The sequence below is a fragment of the Bradysia coprophila genome, unplaced genomic scaffold, assembly GCF_014529535.1.
Source record: "Bradysia coprophila strain Holo2 unplaced genomic scaffold, BU_Bcop_v1 contig_561, whole genome shotgun sequence".
NCBI classification, from domain to species: domain Eukaryota; kingdom Metazoa; phylum Arthropoda; class Insecta; order Diptera; family Sciaridae; genus Bradysia; species Bradysia coprophila.
In genome coordinates this window covers 2,191,656-2,210,538 of record NW_023503807.1, presented here as the reverse complement: position 1 = coordinate 2,210,538, position 18,883 = coordinate 2,191,656, and the positions used below count along the sequence as shown (strand labels likewise).

Below are 18,883 nucleotides of genomic sequence, written 5' to 3'. Positions count from 1 at the left end.
ACAATTATTTAAAAATAAATAGAATCGATCAAATTATAATGCTTCGACCTTAGATTAAAAAATTTGAAAAATTTAAAAAATTTTGAAAAATTTAAAAAATTTAAGAAATTTTAAAAATTTAAGAAATTTAAAAAAGTTTAAAAAAATTTAAGTTTAGGAAAAAAAATTGAGGCGAGCAGAGCTTACCAAAAGCGAAAAAATATGTTCTACCATACCCATCCACACACACACACACACTTAAAGGTGTTCTTATATGGGGCCTATATGGGAACTTCGAGGAGCCCTAGCTCCGAAACGAGGCCGGTTCCCCCCAATTTTTTCTGGAATGTCTTAGAATGACGACTAGAATCTACTCCCAAAATTTCAACAAAATCTAAAGAAGACTTTAGAAGATAGGACACACGGACGGACGGACGGACTAACAAAGTAACGTAGGATTTTTTCATTTCGTTTAAAGTACTGAAATTGACCAAAATTAATGGAAATGGGGCTTCTTGGAAGATTTTTTGCGTGGCCAAATTTTAAGCTGCAAGAACGTGTGATAGCTCGTTGAACTCGTACGGACGCCTAGTTTTTTTTAATGGTAATTTGGAGTCATTTGTATTTGAATTGTGGAACTTCAATATTTGCTGTATATATGGTTCTGCAGTCTACGACAAAAAAAAATTTTTGAAATTTTTTCTAGTAATAGGACTTGCGTCACGGGCGCTATGCTAACGCGCGCCCATGATAAGGCGTCATCAACGAAGTATGATAAACACTGAAGGTAATGCAAATCCACAGTTACGCACGTACTTTCAGGGTAATTTACTTTCGTTGTTCGTTTGCGTCGAGGGGGACACCACTCAGGTAATTGATTATCTGGTAATTAAACGTAATTGACCAAAATTGAAAGGAATTGAAATGAATTGAAAGGAAGTATAGCGAATCCGGCAATTAGATGAATTGATCCGGTAATTGAGGTAATTAAATGGAATTGACAGGAATTAATGGGAATTGTAAGAAATTGACAGTTAGTATCTATAGAAATTGAAAGTAAATGGGGGATTGAAGTTTTGACCAATTCAACACAGAACGTTATTCTAAGCAAAAAATTATTCTACGGTATGCCCCTAAAATGCACAGATTTCTTTATAAAATTAATTTTGTTTACAAAGTGCGGCCCTAAATCGACCCAATTTTGTCAGCCGCCTAAAATGTTCCGGAGGTCGTTTCCAGTCTCGATGTAGCAAGAACTACATGGGTATCGACAATTCTGATCAAAAGAATTTCTAAAACAGTGTAAAAACAAAAATATACAGTGAACGACATCTCAAATGTCTCACTGTCAAATTTTTCTGAGAATTTTATTGTGTCATTGCAAATTCACAATGACATTCTCTGAAAAAAATGACAGTGAGACATTTGAGATGTCGTTCACTGTAGGGACGTCAATTTGTAATTTTTTTTACGTTTCGAAGTTTAGACGAACTTATAATAAGATCAGTGCATTTTAGAGACATACCGTTGAAAAATTTATTGTTTAGAATAATGTGTTACAGTGAACGACAATCTCAAATGTCTCACTGTCATTTTTTTCAGAGAATGTCATTGTGAATTTGCAATGACACAATAAAATTCTCAGAAAAATTTGACAGTGAGACATTTGAGATGTGGTTCACTGTATGTCGATTAAAAATAACTTGTCAAAACTTCAGTCACCCATTGAAAGAAATTGAAATGAATTGAAAGGAAGTAGAGTAAATCCGGCAATTAGATGAATTGATCCGGTAATAGATTTAATTGACATATGTGTACTTGACAGATGTGTACTTGACAGATGTGTTCAAACAATAGAATGTAGGCGGAGTTTACGTAAACGGATGAACATTTGTTGTAAACGGATGAATTTTTCTTGTAAACAGATGATTTTTTTTAGACGGAAAGCACCTTTAGTTCCAGCTAGTGGTGAGGTGAATTCGATTCCATGTGGTGGTAATATTTACTGAAATGAATTCACCTAAAATTCTTGATCCGTATTTTCTCTGACCCGTTGAGGTATTGCATTACCTTTAGTGTTTATTAGCTTTGGTTGTCGCATATATGGTCACATATATCGCACAGATTAAGCGGGAATAACCTAGCCCTAAATAAAAATCGGTTTACCTCGGAAATGTTGAATTTCGTAAAAGAAATGGGCATTTCGTATTACGTATTTCGTGGCCGGTAAAAACCGGAAATATTGAGCACAATACTACAGTAATTTACATAAGAAACCTAGCGAAAAATTTAATCAAAATAATTTTTTTGTTTGTCGCTAAGTTTCTTGTGCAAATTACGGAAGAATAAACTTAATATCCAAGTCCGATAGTACCGATAAACATGTCATATAATTACGTAAATACGAAATGTCCATTTTTATTTACAAAATCCGACACTGGCCGGTACAAGCGGAACATTAAACGAAAATAAATATGATTGGGTCAAGTGCTTCCCATTTTATTATCTTCCATTTTCTTTAACCATGATGTGCAAATTTGTATGTTCTTCCATACAACATACACATGTAACACCGCGGCTGATCTCTATTTGTGAATTGGACTAATTTTATCATAAAGACGTTGAATATATTCAAAATTGCTTTTGTTTATAGCCAGGGAAGACAAACAATAATGCTTCAGATTAGAAACTCTGTCCATACCAAATCACAAAATAATTTATTTGGAAAATAGAATGAAAACAGCATGATTGCCTTACTACAGCTGATTTGTGTAAAATAGCAAAATCAATTATTTTTCCCGTGTTAAAAATTCACATAATCGAACTCGCGATCCATTTTCAATCGAAGCGTTAAGATCTTTTTCTCTTTATCCCACGACGCTTTACCCAAATCGGGATTTATCGGTTGCATTAACGGTAATTTAAGTCGATACACCGGCGTTCCCAAATCAATATCATCTCTCGATACTGATAGTTTAATGCCGTCAATGGTCACCGTTTCGTCCGGCATTGTAATTTTAATAATTATCTCATCGCAGCTGGATGTAGATGTCGTTTTGTTGGACAGCTGGAAAAATAATTGTATTTTGAATTCAAAAATGTCAAGAAAACATCATTTTCGCAACAAGTGACGAAAAGTAGGACTTTGCGATGCCTTTATTGCGAAAGGCATTGTACACAACTCGATGATAAATGCTTTTTTAGGCACACGATGTGTATTGTCACACTCGGCTTACGGCCTCGAGTGACAATCTACACATCTAGTGCCTAAAAAGCATTTATCACTCGGTTGTATAAATAACTGTTATGCAACTCAGCATCATAATGTGAAAACATTGTCATGCTTTACATGACTCTGTTGCATAAAACGTTGAGTGAAACTCGGTGTAAAGTGTTTTATTAGGCACACGATGTGTATAACGTCTGCTGCCTAATAAAGTACTTTGAACTGAGCAGGTCCGGACTGGCCATATATGGAAACCCGGAAAATGCCGGTTGCGCTTTTCAAATTGTTAATTTTGGCCCTGCAACTGAGTAACGAAAAACGTTGACTTTGTTGAGAAAAATGTTATGCAACTTGGTGACAAATTCCTTTTTTTAGCAGGGACTATTGTTGGGAAAGCATTTTCCAATATTTTCCAAAAATTTCCCAAATTTTCCAAAACTTTTTCTAGTTTTTCCAAATTTAACCAAATTTTTGGAAAATGCGGAAAAATTCAACAGAAAATCGGAAAATATTTTCCCAAAAATAGTCCCCGTTTTTTAGACACACAACGACTACACAACCATCCACACATCCAAACATCCAGTGACAGTAAATTATGTTATTACTTGTAAGAACACATCTTCGGTCTTAACATCTTGCTTGTAGGACACAGTATAGTCGGGTCTCTTTCGTGTATCCAATTCGTCAAAGTCAGACCGCAGTTGCAATTCTTCCCACTCCTCGATCGAAGTTGGAGATTTTTTCACAACTTTTGGTGGACTGCAGTCTTTCCAATTTTCATCACGATTCTCCTGACCTGTTTTCGTTTTATGTGGCAAAATATCGCCAGGTCCTTAAAGAATGAGAAAGTGGTGTACATGACACAATAAGAACCACTTTTCTTAACCGAAATATTCTACTAACCGAATTTCGACACACTGCTTGAGTTAACAGTACTTCTCTCATCCTCAGAATCGCTTGATTGATCCGGTGGCTTCAACAAATTGGAAAGCAATTTAATTGTGTTGATGTCCTCCAACAAAGACATTGTTTCTGATAAGGGCTTTCGTTCGCATAAACTTTTCTCGATGCGAAGTGTCTGAATTCTCAGCGGTGTGTTTGATCGATAAATTTATGGTAACTAAGGGCCCACCATTCTTTCATTGTTCATAAACATTTCAGTATCGAGTTTTTCGAACGTCCTTCAACATATGATCTGAATCATAAGCTCAGTGGAGTGGTGTTGAAATAGCGCATACTTTAGACTTTCCACTTTCCAGTTGGATTAGAGACTTGTGCAAGCTCTGCATACATTTCTAACCTGTCACAGACGGCAAGCATATTAACAATTTTACTATGCAAACTATTACTTCATTTGATAGAAAATTTTCAGAAATTGATTTCAGAAATCTTTTACTTCATTTGTTTTGAACATGGTTTTTGCTATATAAGGCCTCATCTGTCAGACCTTGCCGTTAATTATTGCTGTCGTTGTCGATAACAGATGACAGCCGTCTGTAACAGGCTAATCCATCAATAATGTACTATCGGGCAAGAATTCCCCTTCCAAAATTCGGAAGCCGGGAAATCTGGAAGCTGGGAAATTCGGAAGCCAAGAAATTCGGAAGCCAAGAGAAGAGAAGTAAATAATCCGGACGCTTCTAAATTTCGAATATTTATCCGAATTTTGACACTTCCGAATTTCGGCAGTCCAGATTTTGAAAGATTACTGGCGGGACAGGTACATAACTTCCATATTGTAAAAATAAAAATTTAGGTTAAGAGGTGCCAACACCGTCTCTAGCAACCTAAATACATTTATTAATGTGATAAAAATGCAACGTATTCTTCGCATTTTACATGTAAAATTAGAAATTATTCAACAGCGCATGATTCTACAACCAAAGGAATAAGGTGGTATTTTGACAGCGTCAAAACGACGTTTGTTTGCTAGAGAGGGTATTGGAGGTGCATAATCTACTATTGCACGTCCATGTCTTTTTTTGTAGCGGAACAGGAAATTCCTATTAAATCCTTTCAATTCCATTTAATTACCTCAATTACCAGTCAACTCATCTAATTGCCGGATTCGCTCTACTTCCTTTCAATTACTCTCAATTCCGTTTCCACACAAAACCTTTGGGTGCGAAACTGGTACGAATGGCTTTGGCACGAATGTCCGGATGTTGCATTACATTCCGTACATTGTACCGTTTCATGTTTGTGGCCTGACGCAACTGTGTAGACTTTGTAACAACTCATGTCTCATGCCAAAGTATTACAAAGTGGCTATTCATATTCACACAATGTGCGAATAGCACTTACCTCTAAAAAAAGGTCTCTTCTTGTTAGAACACTTTTAGAAGTATTTTTTGGTGAAATCTAAGCACGAAACTCTTGTAAAAGTTCGTACTGAAAATTGTGCTATCGACTACACTTAACCTCAAGTACCATTTCAAAAAAAAAAAAAAAGTGGATCTGCCGGGGATTGAACCCGGGGCCTCTCACATGCAAAGCGAGCGCTCTACCACTGAGCTACAAACCCAACGGGTGATCCTCACCGACAAAGCAAAAAAATATTATGGCAGGGTTACCAAACATATACGAACCTTCTCTTCTCTTTTCAACAACGGGACGATTGGACATTTTTATTTGGTATAACAATAAAATTGTTGCAATACACATTGATCATCATTGACGCATCATTATACATACGTACAGCTACAACCAAACCTTTATTGCAAATGGAAATTGTTTTCAGTTCATACAATTCAGTCTACAAACAGTCTGCAAATCCACCTACATACAAGCCTATTGTACTACATATAACAATAACACGAACTCTTTTGTACTGTATGTAATTTAGACCATACAAAGTGTATAACTATCTGTGAACCATTAAGTTATCGTACAAATTTCGGTGATGTGCCCACTGACTTCTTCCTTACTTAACAAAAACGCAAGGAAACAAAAATTACAAAAAAAAATCTTTTTGACGATGATTCTAGACCAGATTCTTCGAACACACAAAAATGTTCAGGGATCAGAGTTCGTTGTTCGAATAAATGAAAAACCTACGTACATTTCGGTTCACTAAAAGAAACCAGTAATAAAATGAATTTCTGAGAGAAACTCATCAACTGAACGGAAACAAAATTGAATGAAACTTTGTCTTTCGCGCATAAGAAGACAAAACATAGAAATGTAATTTCTCCGCACAAAAGTCCACTTTACTGCTGTTTTAGGTACATACGATTAAAGCTTTATAATCCAGTTAAGCAAGCAATAATTATTTCGTGTGTTCACACACACCCCAAATGAATTAAAAATTTAAAGAGATGACACTTCATTCGCTGCCTAAAATGGTATACAAGAATACCATACACGTTTTTGTTTCGCTAGTACTTATTTCTTGTGAGATACCATCGATACCATTAGTATACCAACTTGACGAAACAAAAAGTTCGAAATTCTGGTATTCATATCATTTCAGCGGTTGTCATAATTGCGGGGTCATAACACCATGGCGGGTGACAGTTCGAACGTAATATGCAACGACTAATAGATTTTTTTTTGTTAGGTTGAATTTCCGTATAAAGACTGTGTAATACCGGTAATACCTTTCAGATCACTACCAACAATAGATTTTTGTGCCGAATAAGTCTAAACACGAATTTTCACTGGCCGAACACGATTTCAGCCATAGACCGGCTTTTATTTAAAATTGATGAGGTTATGTCTCTACGGATGAAATTCGACATTTCATAATAAGCCTTGGAACAAACCTATGCCACAATTGTACCGAAATCTTTTGGACCGGTAGCGGATGGTACATTTTATAAGCAAAAAAAAAAAAGATTTTTGGAACATCATTGGAAATTCCGGATCATTTACAATTATCGCACTCGTTTCAAAGATTTTATTTAACAAATTCAATCAAAAATCAATCAATTAAATTGGCGAAGTAGATCCGTTTAACAAGTATATTATCCGGTAGACCAACTGGTAAGCGGTCAAACGAATTGGTAATGTAATTGGTACGACCAGTCTCTACATGGAAATTCAACTTGACAAAACCGAATAATCCGTTTTATTGCGTTTCGTTCAAAGTGTCACGACGTAATGACGTAACGACGTAAATGACGTAATTAATATGGCGAACACTTCCACTTTACATTTTAATTTGGATAATTGGTCAAAAATGTCGATAGAATATTGACCAACCGTATGCAACCGTATCTTAGGCTGTCGGCAAAATGATAATCTTTCTTTCGATGGAATTTTTATTCAATTTAACGATGACTGAAACGGAAAAATTTCCAATAAAAATGTCATTTCGAAACTGTACACATACCCACACAAACGTATATTGGTTTCGTACACTTTAACACTTAACAGCGCATGTCAAAAAGTTGAAAAATTGAAAATGGCGGTACGTTATTGTTATTGTTCGCACTAAATGAAACAAATTTGTCGAATTTTTGTATATTTTGCGTCGCTTAGCAATATCTAAATGTTAAAATATGTTAACAACAATTGTGAAATTTGCGTTTTTATTAATTATTTCTGATTTTTAAATGTGTATTCAGTTGAAACGATCGGATTAAGTGTGTCATGCAAATGGGGGTAAGCGCTCATCGCTTTTTTTTTGGTGAACATGAAATCGCTCATGAATTGTGGATTTTCAGAATATAATTCATATTTTGCAAATTATCGAATGACCTGAAACGAATGTTCAATCGGATTTAAGTGCAAGGAAATTGTGATTCGCATTTTATTGCTGGTGATACAATTTCCGTAAATGTTGTGTGTTTAGTTTTTCGGAAGGTATTAAAACCCGTGGCATATAATAATGTACTCCCCGATCATTCCAAAATGGCTGCTTTCAATTTCTTCTTCGAAAATCCTCAACTTATTCCATTTTTTTTTGTTGATTTTTTGTTAAACGGTTTGTTTAGTGGATCGATTGCGTTTTACGAGTTTCGTCTAAATTATTTGATTTATTTTGCATTTATTTTTCATTTGACGCAAAAGTAATTTACATTTTAAGTAAAAAAAAATGTTTTTTTTCCTTTTCTTCTAATTTGTCTTCTGTTAATACAAAATCTCTAAATGCACGCACGAACCGAGGAAAAATTATCATTATTTTGTACTTTTACTAGTTTTCCTGTAAAACAATGTTGACGAAATTACATTCGTTTTGATGCATTTTTCGACATGCCATTCGATGCAATTAATCTGATTAATACGAAGGAAAAAAACCTCTCGTCAATTTTCATCTAATACGAGAAATTCCAATGGAAGTCATTTGAAAAGAGAAGAAGATTCGAATCAACAAAACGATTGTGTAGTGTACGGATTACACTTTCATCGCTCGATGGTCCACCATTGGCCTTTTGCTATATTTTTTATGTCAGTTTTAAAGGCGGCCAATACCAATTTAGTTTTATCGTGATACAAATATCTCGTCGAACTCGAAAACCATACAAAAAACGTTCAATTTTATCGAACTGATTTTTTTTATTGTTTATGTGTGTCGGTTTACTCTCCCGAAAATTGTTTAAAAACAAGTTACCAGTTCAAGTGGATCTTATTCGAAATTTAAACAAATTTGAAGCTCGGTCGGACCGATTTTTTTTGATACAAATATTCCATGGAAAGTCTACGAACGAAAATGAAAACTTGGAGACCAAATGTTGTGAACATTATGCAATTTCTTCCATTCGTAACATTTATGACGGCACACATAACTATAATGCATAGAACGATTTCACAAAATCATTATCAGTCCTGTAAAATGGAAAAAGGGGGGCTAGTAACAGTGAATACTGCAATGCCGCTGTCAATTTCATAAACATGTTGAATAAAAAAAATATTTTTTTGTGAATAAATAGAGTCGAAAACAATGGCACAACGATCATTTAATTATGTTTGAATACAGTGACGATAAATGTGCTAATAATGGTGTACAATCGGCAAAGTCAAACGAGCTTTTACACAAATATGCCGACAATTTCCTTTACACATTTTTGGATAGAGACATTTTGCAGGATGATGTTGTTTCGTGTTACGCGTGTTGCCTTTTTCTGAGTCCCATTCGTGTGTAATTATACCAATTGTGTGACAGTTTAGAGTGTGAAAGTGTGTTTCCGAAATGGTGTTTTGATAGTGTCAAAATCTTCCGGTAACCAAAAACTGACTTCGGATATAATGTCTTCTTCCCAAAATGAGTCAAAATTTTCCGGTAACAAAAAACGTTAAATGGATTTTCCGGTTTGTTTGTCGAAGGTTTGATTTGCCGGTCACAAAATTTCTGTGGAAAATATTTCCCGGTAACGATGTCGCCAGGATACCGCATTTTTTCCCTTGCTTCCCGATCCATATATTTCCCGGTGTTTTTACGAATGCTCGATTTTACGTCTTAAAAAATTTTTACGAAAAAAATTCCCGGTAACTACTAGTTCCATGCACGGTGCTGACTAACCCGTTTTCCTAATTTCTTTCATTGTTCGGTCAACAGACATTTTTGTTGAGAGTTTGGGGTCTGAATGTTTGAATGATTACTCCACACCCAACTGGTCATGGAAATAATTTCTTTGTTTTCTTTTCCAGGATTTCTAAATCGATAATTTGAAGTGGGACACATAATGACATCTTCTCATAGTTGTACAACATTTTAACTAATTAAGGTATGTGTGCCATGCCATACACTCCCATCAAATTGATTGATCCGCAATAGCGAATTGAATTCATCATTTCCGATTTGTTACAGACTTAAAATGGCAGCAGATAGTGACGGCACGTTGACAGCGGTTGTAATTTGCGAGGGAGACTTTCATGATCCCGATTTTCCTAAAAAGTTCAAGTCGCTTCTTGGGAAACTGAATTCAATATTGGAGCAACCGAAACGGAAGAAAAAGTTAATTAAAGTAAATAAGGTAAGCGATGCGTAACTGCCAGTGTTCCAGTAGTGATGAGACAGCTGTTCTAAACAATTTTTGCAATTACCACAGGTGGAACCATGGAATAGTGTTCGGGTTACTTTATCCATACCCAAAGAAGCAGCGGTAAAATTGAGACAGTTGGCGTCCGAGGGCAGTACAGCATTGCGGGCTCTTGGGATTTTGTCGGTGCAATTAGAAGGTGACACTGTGATATCATTGCGATTAGTCGGGCAAGAGATTGTGCTGCGAACAGGTTAATATCAACCGGACTTTCAACTCATTCTCGTTCAATATCCGCAATTCAAATTCTGCCTTTCCTTTCCAGATAATTGCTCGGATGCTTCGACCGGTTTCGGTGAATTGTCCAACATTTTATCGCAACAATCACAACACACACAATCGCCTTCAACTGTTCTGCCCACAGCGTCCGGGTCCGTCGAATCTGACATATCTGCGACCAGTCTGTCAAAAACCACAACCACATCGTCAATAGCGAGCCTAAAAAATGGTTCGGCCGACGAGTCGGTGAGACCGATATTCAAATCACCGAATACCGTGTGTCCGATGGATGGCAAACTTCCTACACCCGTGCCACCGAATGTGAACGACTCCAGAGAGTATCCGTTCGAAAGTATGACGCAAGCGAGAGTAATACACCGCCGTGAAAACACGCTCGGTCTATCCGGAACGGTTCCGTCTACCACACAAGTTGGTAGCAATAATTTCGTTGTACAGCCACCGCCACCACCTTATCCAGCCACGACGGCGAACATTGTTTTAAATAAATCGCTGCCAACGGGATCCGGGAACATAGCCATTTCCAGTCCGTTGTTGGTGAATCTGTTGCAGAACGAAGCAACGATTACGTCACAACAGCAACAGAAACATCCGACGGCTTTAATTAAAAGTGGACAAGAACTTGTGCTAGTTGGTGGCAGTGTTGAACTGAATTCCAATGCCGCGAGTGTTATAGACAGTGGAAGTGATCTTTTAGCAAACAAAAACGTTTCGAATTTAAAGCAAACGATGCCGGTGCATCCAATCCATATAAAATCGCAATCATTACAATCACAAACATTTGTTGGTGGAGTGGCGAACAGTTTAGTTCTACCTTCATCGCTTCACAGTGAAAGTTTACTAAGCCAACAGCAGCAGCAACAACAGACATTAATTCAGACAAATAACATGCTTAGTAGTAATAGTAGTTCTATATCAAGTGCAATTGTGTCACAGCAGCAGCCACAGTCTTTACCACAGACGACAATGCAACAGTTAAATCAGTCAAAAACAATGGCAAAACTGTTAGTGTCTGGTAGTAGTAATAGTGGAGCTACAATGTCAGTGCCTTCTTCTTCTTCTTCTTCTTCAAATGTAAATACTAAAATGCAAACACGATTATCGCCACATCAGCAACAACTGATTGCACAAAAGCAACAGCAGCAACAGCAACTGATTCGACATGCAATTCCGTTAATGCAAACACAATCATCATCTTCATCGCCGTCGTTGTCGTCTGCGTCGCCGAATTTGCACCACAGCTCAATTTCGTTGCAACAGAAACCGGAACCGCAAAAATTCTCCACTCATTCCACAGCACACAACGCACGATTTCCGTTTCAACACCAAGTACACCAACCACCAATGACTCCGAATCCACACAGTGCGACGGGTGGCATTCGAGTTAACGGTCCCACAACCACACCGTCACCGTTGACATTCAAACCGCCGCAAACTGTTCCGACTTCGGTCACGAACCACACAGCCGATGTGACCACCGTACAAATGTCACACCATCCGGCGTCCAATAATGCCGAAGCCGTTCAGTCGCCATATGGTTCCCGCTGGGCGCTGAAACCTATGGATTCAGCGACAAAATCAAGCTTCCAAGAGTTTACGCGCTACCAAATGCAATACAATCTTAGTCAGCAACAGCAACAGACGTGGAAGACGGACACGATGCAGCATCTGGCCGATTTGGATGAATTGACGAAAAACGACTTAGACTCACTGTTGCCAAATTTGCACGACGGTGACTTGGCTACAGCATTGGACATCGATACGATCAAAGCACCATTAGACACAATTTTAGATACAAAAGACTTGGTGATTGGGGGATTGATCGATGGACCATTGACGTCATCAACATCGGCAGCAGCTGGAGTAGCGAAAAGTAGTGGAACGAGTGAGGCTGAAACGACGGGAAAAACTAGTTCCGGTAAGGAACGGCAATTTCTGATCAATCCGTTGACAGCCGAATTAGAACCGATGCCTTCGGAAGAAAGTGGAGACGAAGTCGAGGAGCCGGCGGTTCCATTTGCCGAATTCAATTCGGAAATATCAAATTCAATCTACTCGGATGACGAGAATTCGTGCAGTACCGGTTTCTCGAAGACCGCTTCGGATCGCAGTGATAACGAACGTTCCAGTAATTCAGAAAATTCGTTGAAAAGTAAAGGTTCGAGCAGGCAACGCACCGAAAAGCCGAAACGTGCAAAAGTGCCGAAAGAGAAGTCGGCCGGGAAAAATTCGCTTTTGAAGGAGAAGCTGCAACAGGGACTGAAAGAGAAACTTTACGGCAAAGGCAAAAGCACCGGCAAAAACAAAGTGAAAACGAAGGCGATCGCCATAGCCGAACCGTTCGATAATAAAGCCGCACCCGAGAAAATCAAGCTACGCCTGAAATTGGAAAAATCCGAACCAGTGACAGCCGCCTATAAAGTGGACGTGTCGTACGGATCGTCACCGAAACGAGTCCAGTCTACGATCACTTTACCAGCGAACATTCAGGCGAAAATAATCCAACAACCGACATCATCGCCCACATCGTCGTCCATCTCGTCGCCCAGCTCCGCTCAATCATCGCCGGCTGGTGAAGAACTCCGAGTTCCGCCATTACACATTAGTTTACGGGGTAGAAATTCCGTGGTCATCAAGAATTCAAAGAAAGATCGGAAGAAATCTCAAAGCGGCGGCGAAGAGGATGACAGTGCAAAAAAGCTGCAGGCGAAAAACGTGACTGAAGAGGCCGACGAAACGTTGAACAATCATTATCGGTTGCAAGAAGAAGAACTCTCACCCGGTGGATCGGGCAGTGACATTCGAAATAAGTTGCTGGTGGGCCAGCATTTCGGTGTACATCATACCAAGCCGAAGCACAATTCGAACGAAGAGATCGAGTCGTACGTGAACAGCTTCATGAAAATAGCCAAACAGCAGCAGGAGCAAAATGGCACCACCACGCCGAATGAAGAGAATGAAAGTGTTGGCATGGGCGCATACAAAGACGGAATAAAGCGATCGGCGAGTGATTTAGTGCACAGTCCGAACGGAGCACTGAGTCCCGAGAAGAAGCGTCGGCTCAGCCATAGTTCAGTACCATTTACACTAGCCACCTCGGACGGATCGAATGAACATGTAAATGACGACCTGAAACCGCCAACCGAGTCAAAAGATCCGTACACATACATGAAGGGGCCAATCGGTTCGACGAATGTTGGTACTTTGCCTCAGCATTCGTCCCTTTTATCGACGAAAATTCAGAAGGGCAACAACAACAACAACAACGCTCCGTTCAATAAATTGCAGAAATCTGTGGCTAAGCTGAAAACTAAGACGTCTGGCACGGTGAACAAAGATCCGGGGAAGTCGTATGAGAGTGGAGTGAATTTACCTGCAAAAATGACGACGACGACTGTTGTGCCGCAGGGTAACATGGATGCGATCAGTGAAGAAAAATTTAAACAAAAACTGATGGAACCAAACTTTGTAGCTGCCAAAACGTCAACGCAATCGGCGTCAACCACTAGCACGAAGTTGGACTCGACCCAATCATCACTAGCCACTTCGAAATCCACAACATCGTCGTCATCATCATCATCAAATGTATCGGTCAAAGAAACATCGGCACCCACCAATTCGCAACTGGTCCAGCACATGGACACCCAAGTGGACGAAAAGAATTCGCCGAAATGCGACGTCGTGGATATGTCTAACATGCCGACTCAACGCGTTCGTGGCTCGCCAGGCTCTCAAGTTCAGGGCGAAGACAGTGGGATTGAATCGATGGACGCGCTGTCTGAAAAGAGTCCCCATCAATCGTCCAGTCCGCAAGGCTTGAAACGGCCTGAGAGTCCGAAAGATGGTATTAGAAAGCCAACCGTAATCAATGTCGACGACTACACGAATATCGTTGACATCGAGGCTGCCTTAGCAAAAATGGAAGGAATAAATGAACTCATTACTGCCTGTGATACAAAGCCGGAACCGCAAAAACGGAATGGTGATCCGGCTATCGTTTGTGCGACGGCGAATAATACGCTCGCTCAAAATTTGGACACAACCGACAAAATCGTACTTTGTGCCACCAGCATAGAACATCAAGACTTGAACAACATCCTAATTGACGATACCATTGCGAGTGTGATCGGACCGAGCAAAGATTTGAATGAGAACAAAGAGTGCGACACGAAATCTTTGTTGGACAAACAAATGCTGGACGATTGTTGCAACAAAGATCCGGTGAAATTCACTGCAATAAAAGTGGAGGAGGAGCTCAGTAAATGTCAGAGTGATGCGATTGCGATGCATGAACTAAGTGAACAATTGCAGGGTGACAAAGAGAAATGTGTTGTAAAAACGGAAGTGATTCCCGGCCAATCCATCGACTCGATAAAAATCGAAGACGCAATGAAATCCAGTGATTGTGATAGTATCGATACATCCACCGAAGCCATTGACGACCATTTAAAGAGCAAAGCTTCATCGTCTCAACCAGTAAGCAGTGCTCAGCAGAACCATGAAAAAATCGAAGTTCTCAATCAGTTGTCAATTGAAATTCCTACCGGTGACAGTACTCCACGTGTGCGAACGCGGGCCGCAAGTAAACTGGAAAGTCCGTTAGACATCCAACGGCAAAGTCCTTCGGAATCACCAGCCTGCAGTCTGAAGTCACTGAAATTGTCCGTGGCCGCAATAGATCGTCTGAGCCCGAAATTCGTCGGTGGCAAAGCGACATCGAGAAAACGGCAAGGTTCGGAAAGTTCAACACAATCGAGCGTCAGTGACGATACACCCGGCAAGACGAAGAAAGTGCGGAAAAATTTTCCGCTCGAATCGACAGCCGTCACTGATGTTGATTCAACGTCAGGTGTCGTACCCAAAACCACTGTGATCTTGCATTCAAATGCGGCGGCCAAGTCGAATTCGAACAAACAAATCGATTTGAAATTGGTTCATGTGAAAACCGAAGAGTCCTCCGATTCGGACGAACCGTTGATAGAAATTGCGGGCAAAGTGAGAAATTCAAAATTCTCGAAATTGACCGACGAACGGGTGGCCCGAATCATGAAAAGTGGCTCGCTGACGGCAAAACAGGCTGCCCAAACGATACATTTGTCCAATAATTTGGTGACCGGCAAAGTTACACACATGGTCGACGATAAGGCGAGCAGCATCAGTACTCGTCGGAGCGTTAGAATGACAATGGCTCATGGTAAGGGCATTGGAAAATGTGCAATTGGTGGAACGGGCGGTGATGAATTGATCGGTAAGAAAAGTGTAGTGGTGCAGACGGGACAGAAGGCTGGCAGTGCTGACGATCTGGTTGGTAAAAAGAATGCATTGATTCAAGCTGGTCAAAAGGCAAACGCTGGTGTGGATCCAAGTAGTGGCGACGCACGACGGAAAACTAGAAGTGCAGGTGAGTCTTTGATGATTTTCCCCTAATTTCTCACTATTCTTACGAAAAACGAATGTGCCCATTCAAGAACACCACATCTCATCAGGCCATGATGACAGTCGCAAAGAAAAATGACCAAACTCTAGGACGTTACAGTTCATTGTCCAACCGGCAATTTGTGGCTAAGTTTGCTTCTATCAGCTCGTCCACTCATCCAATCGCTTTGCTTCTATGGTTTTACCACTAACTACTACGCATACCACACAAAAAGAAAACTCCAGAGTGTGCTGAGTGGACCAGCTGGTAAACGAAACAATGCTAAAGCAAACTTAGCCACTCGGTTTGCCATTAGCTCACTGTGGTCATTCTAAGATTTTATCCCCAAATGAAATTAGCGACGAAATTGACAGTCCCCCCTTGTTCTATTCATTCAAGCTGGACTCGATTCGTCGATCACAGAGGGACGCCGACGCCGTGGCTCCAGAGACAGCAAGTGACCTATAGCATGCGCTTCAAGTAGCAGAAATGTAACTGAAGCGCAGTCAATCAGTGACTATAGTTTAGATGGTTTCGGCGAAGATACCACCACCACCGATGAGGGCAACGACGGCGGCGATGACGATGATGATGAGGACGACGACGACGACAGCAGTTTGAGTATGTCTGCGTTAGCGATACCGATGTATTGAAGGAATGGAGAAAAGTAGGAGAAACGAGACAAAGATACAAAGTGAGAAGCCAGAATGATAAGTGTCTTAAAAATAATATGCAAAACTTTGAATACAAAAAAAAGGAAAAAAGTTAAAAAAAAAACAAAAACGAGAAAAAAGTAAAATTATGAAATTTCTAAATGAGTTAAGTTATTCGACCAGAGAGTGTGTTAATTTCAATAAAAAAAAGTTTTTCTTCTCACACACGAAAAAAACGAAGATCCAAATTGAATATAATCGAGACCAAAATTTAACTTAAAAAAAAAAACTTTGATTCATACGCGAGATACGATGTGAGCTTATCATTTTTTGATACATTCTGCCCCCTTTTTTATATCAAGAACGATTACCAGTAAGAATTCTCTCTTTCTCTCTCTCACTCTCTATCGTAACTGCATCCACGTCGATTTCTTTTGCGCCTGTTAAGTGGTAAATCACATGAACAAATGTAAAAAAAGAAAATTAAATTTTTTTTCTAAAACATTATTTAGTCTTATAAAATGATTGATTTTTTCAATGTACTACACATTACACACATATATTTATGAAATAATTTTGTACATAGTTTTCATTCATTCAGTGAGCAATGAGAAAAAAGGAAATTAAAATTGTGAAACGAAAGCGAGACAGAACGGTTACAAAAGAAAAGCAAACAAATCTCAGAATTGTCTTTGATTTTTTTTATTAAACTTTTTATTAACTTTACAGAAAATGTAAAAGAAAAACTTAACAAAAATTTTTTTTTCACAGTTTTAATGTAAAGAAAAATAATTAAAACGAAAAGAAAAAAAAAAGAATTTATTTTCTATCCAGATAAGGTATACACACACTATAAATATAGAAGAAGAAAGAAAAAAAAGTTTTTTTTTATTTATATTTGCTATGAGTTTTTAACTGTAATCCGTTTTTATTATTTAAAATATTTTAATTGCTTAAATTAGTAAAAAGAAAGAGGACAAACACATTTTGCTTAGTTAATCGAAATGAGATAGAAAAAATGAAAATGAGCGGAGCATACATATAAACACTAGCTTGTGTCTAGTTGCTTTCATAAAATTTCGGGATTTTTTGTCAAACGATTTTTTTTGGTCTTTTCTTTCGGTTGTCTTCTAACAAACTTTTTGTTTTCAGTCGGGTGAAGTTGCTCCGACTTTTGTTGAATGTTCTGCATTTGAGTGAAAATAATAAAAAAAAAAATCGGAAATACTAACAAATCTGTTGAACACTTCTGCCGTAATTTGCATTAAGAGTGATATCGCCAAATCTTCAGGTGATTTTTTTAACTTTGGAAACAAGCGGTCTCCGATTTTAATGAGTGATAGCTCGTTGGATTCGTCTTTCAATTCTAGGAAACACGTGTCGTTCACTTTTTCTTAAAAAAAATTGTTTTCTGTGAAAAGCGTTCAAAAGTGAAGTCATGCCAGAGGATACCGAAAACCGTTTTTCCACAATAACTCAAGAAAAAATGATTTTAAATTGTTGTAATGTTGTACGAATGTCGGACGTATCTTGGAAAGACCTACAGTTGGAGTATACGCACCGCTTGGTGCTAGTTGGTCCACGAGAGTTATGACTAGCAATATAGTGAATGTTCGGAGAGTCCGCCTTCTCTGCAGCTTCGGTGTTCCGCTGTTCTGGCAGTTGGGCCCTCAGAAAGACGTCTTAGGAAAAAATTGGTGCCAAAATGCAAATTTTTTCCTAAGACTTCTGTAAGCTTGCAGCACAAAAGTACTGGATTCATTTATATGTGGGACGATAGTAGGTGAGGCCAGCTACAACACCCCATACTCAGTTACGCGGAACATCGAAGCTGCAGAGAAGGCGCACTCTCCGAACATTCACTATATTGCTAGTCATAACTCTCGTGGATCAACTAGCACCAAGCGGTGCGTATACTCTACCTGTAGGTCTTTCCAAGGCCGATATTCGTACAACATTATAACAATTTAAAATAATTTTTTCTTGAGTTATTGTCGAAAAACTGTTTTCGGCACCCTCTGACATGTCTCCACTTTTGAGCGCTTTTCACAGAAAACAATTTTTTTTAAGAAAAAGTGAAAGACATGTGTTTCCTAGAATTGAAAGACGAATCCAACGAGATATCACTCATTAAAATCGGAGACCGCTTGTTTCCCAATCTCCTGAAAATTTGGCGATATCACTCTTAAGATAAGTGACAATTTTAAAGCAAAAGAATGCTTGTAAATTACGGCAGTCTCATAAAATGTTTAGGAAATATCCAATTTGTCTGGAGATGCGCAATGATTTTTTCAGTACTTCATTCTTTGCGCTCCATTTTCGGGTGATATAACTTCAGTCCAGTAAATTATCCATGGAATGTCATGGCAGTGAAGTTGGTTCACAAAAA

The 18,883-nt window shown here is 38.8% G+C and overlaps 2 protein-coding genes and 1 non-coding gene across 4 annotated transcripts; 1 reads left to right on the top strand and 2 right to left on the bottom strand.

The window, feature by feature from the left end:
- Nucleotides 1-2,661: 2,661 nt before the first annotated feature.
- Nucleotides 2,662-4,370, bottom strand: LOC119083111 (dynein assembly factor 6, axonemal). Its single transcript, XM_037192746.1, has 3 exons — nucleotides 4,109-4,370; nucleotides 3,811-4,037; nucleotides 2,662-3,046 (listed from the first exon to the last, which is right to left on the bottom strand). The coding sequence occupies exons 1-3, from the start codon at nucleotides 4,230-4,232 to the stop codon at nucleotides 2,783-2,785; spliced, it is 615 nt and encodes a 204-aa protein (XP_037048641.1). The 5' UTR covers nucleotides 4,233-4,370; the 3' UTR covers nucleotides 2,662-2,782.
- Nucleotides 4,371-5,657: 1,287 nt separating this feature from the next.
- Nucleotides 5,658-5,729, bottom strand: Trnaa-ugc. The gene has a single exon. It is a non-coding gene; the product is annotated as a tRNA-Ala (tRNA).
- Nucleotides 5,730-7,598: 1,869 nt separating this feature from the next.
- Nucleotides 7,599-17,374, top strand: LOC119083122 (serine-rich adhesin for platelets-like). 2 transcript variants are annotated; one of them, XM_037192756.1, is made up of 6 exons: nucleotides 7,599-7,810; nucleotides 9,797-9,873; nucleotides 9,957-10,122; nucleotides 10,198-10,381; nucleotides 10,454-15,826; nucleotides 16,241-17,374. In XM_037192756.1, exons 3-6 carry the CDS (start codon nucleotides 9,964-9,966, stop codon nucleotides 16,300-16,302), a joined length of 5,778 nt encoding a protein of 1,925 aa, XP_037048651.1. In that variant the 5' UTR covers nucleotides 7,599-7,810; nucleotides 9,797-9,873; nucleotides 9,957-9,963; the 3' UTR covers nucleotides 16,303-17,374. The 2 variants fall into 2 exon arrangements, with proteins under 2 accessions (XP_037048651.1, XP_037048652.1); XM_037192757.1 differs by lacking the exon at nucleotides 16,241-17,374 and adding an exon at nucleotides 15,894-16,217.
- The last annotated feature ends 1,509 nt before the right edge of the window (nucleotides 17,375-18,883 follow it).

Excerpts from the sequence above, each read along its gene's own strand:
- LOC119083122 (XM_037192756.1), top strand. The coding sequence starts at position 9,964 with ATGGCAGCAGATAGTGACGGCACGTTGACAGCGGTTGTAATTTGCGAG. Across the intron at positions 10,382-10,453 it reads AGAGATTGTGCTGCGAACAG|ATAATTGCTCGGATGCTTCG; the intron begins GTTAATATCAAC and ends TTTCCTTTCCAG. Across the intron at positions 15,827-16,240 it reads ACGGAAAACTAGAAGTGCAG|CTGGACTCGATTCGTCGATC; the intron begins GTGAGTCTTTGA and ends TATTCATTCAAG.
- LOC119083111 (XM_037192746.1), bottom strand. The coding sequence starts at position 4,232 with ATGTCTTTGTTGGAGGACATCAACACAATTAAATTGCTTTCCAATTTG. Across the intron at positions 4,038-4,108 it reads AAGCAGTGTGTCGAAATTCG|GACCTGGCGATATTTTGCCA; the intron begins GTTAGTAGAATA and ends TCATTCTTTAAG. Across the intron at positions 3,047-3,810 it reads CCGAAGATGTGTTCTTACAA|CTGTCCAACAAAACGACATC; the intron begins GTAATAACATAA and ends TTATTTTTCCAG.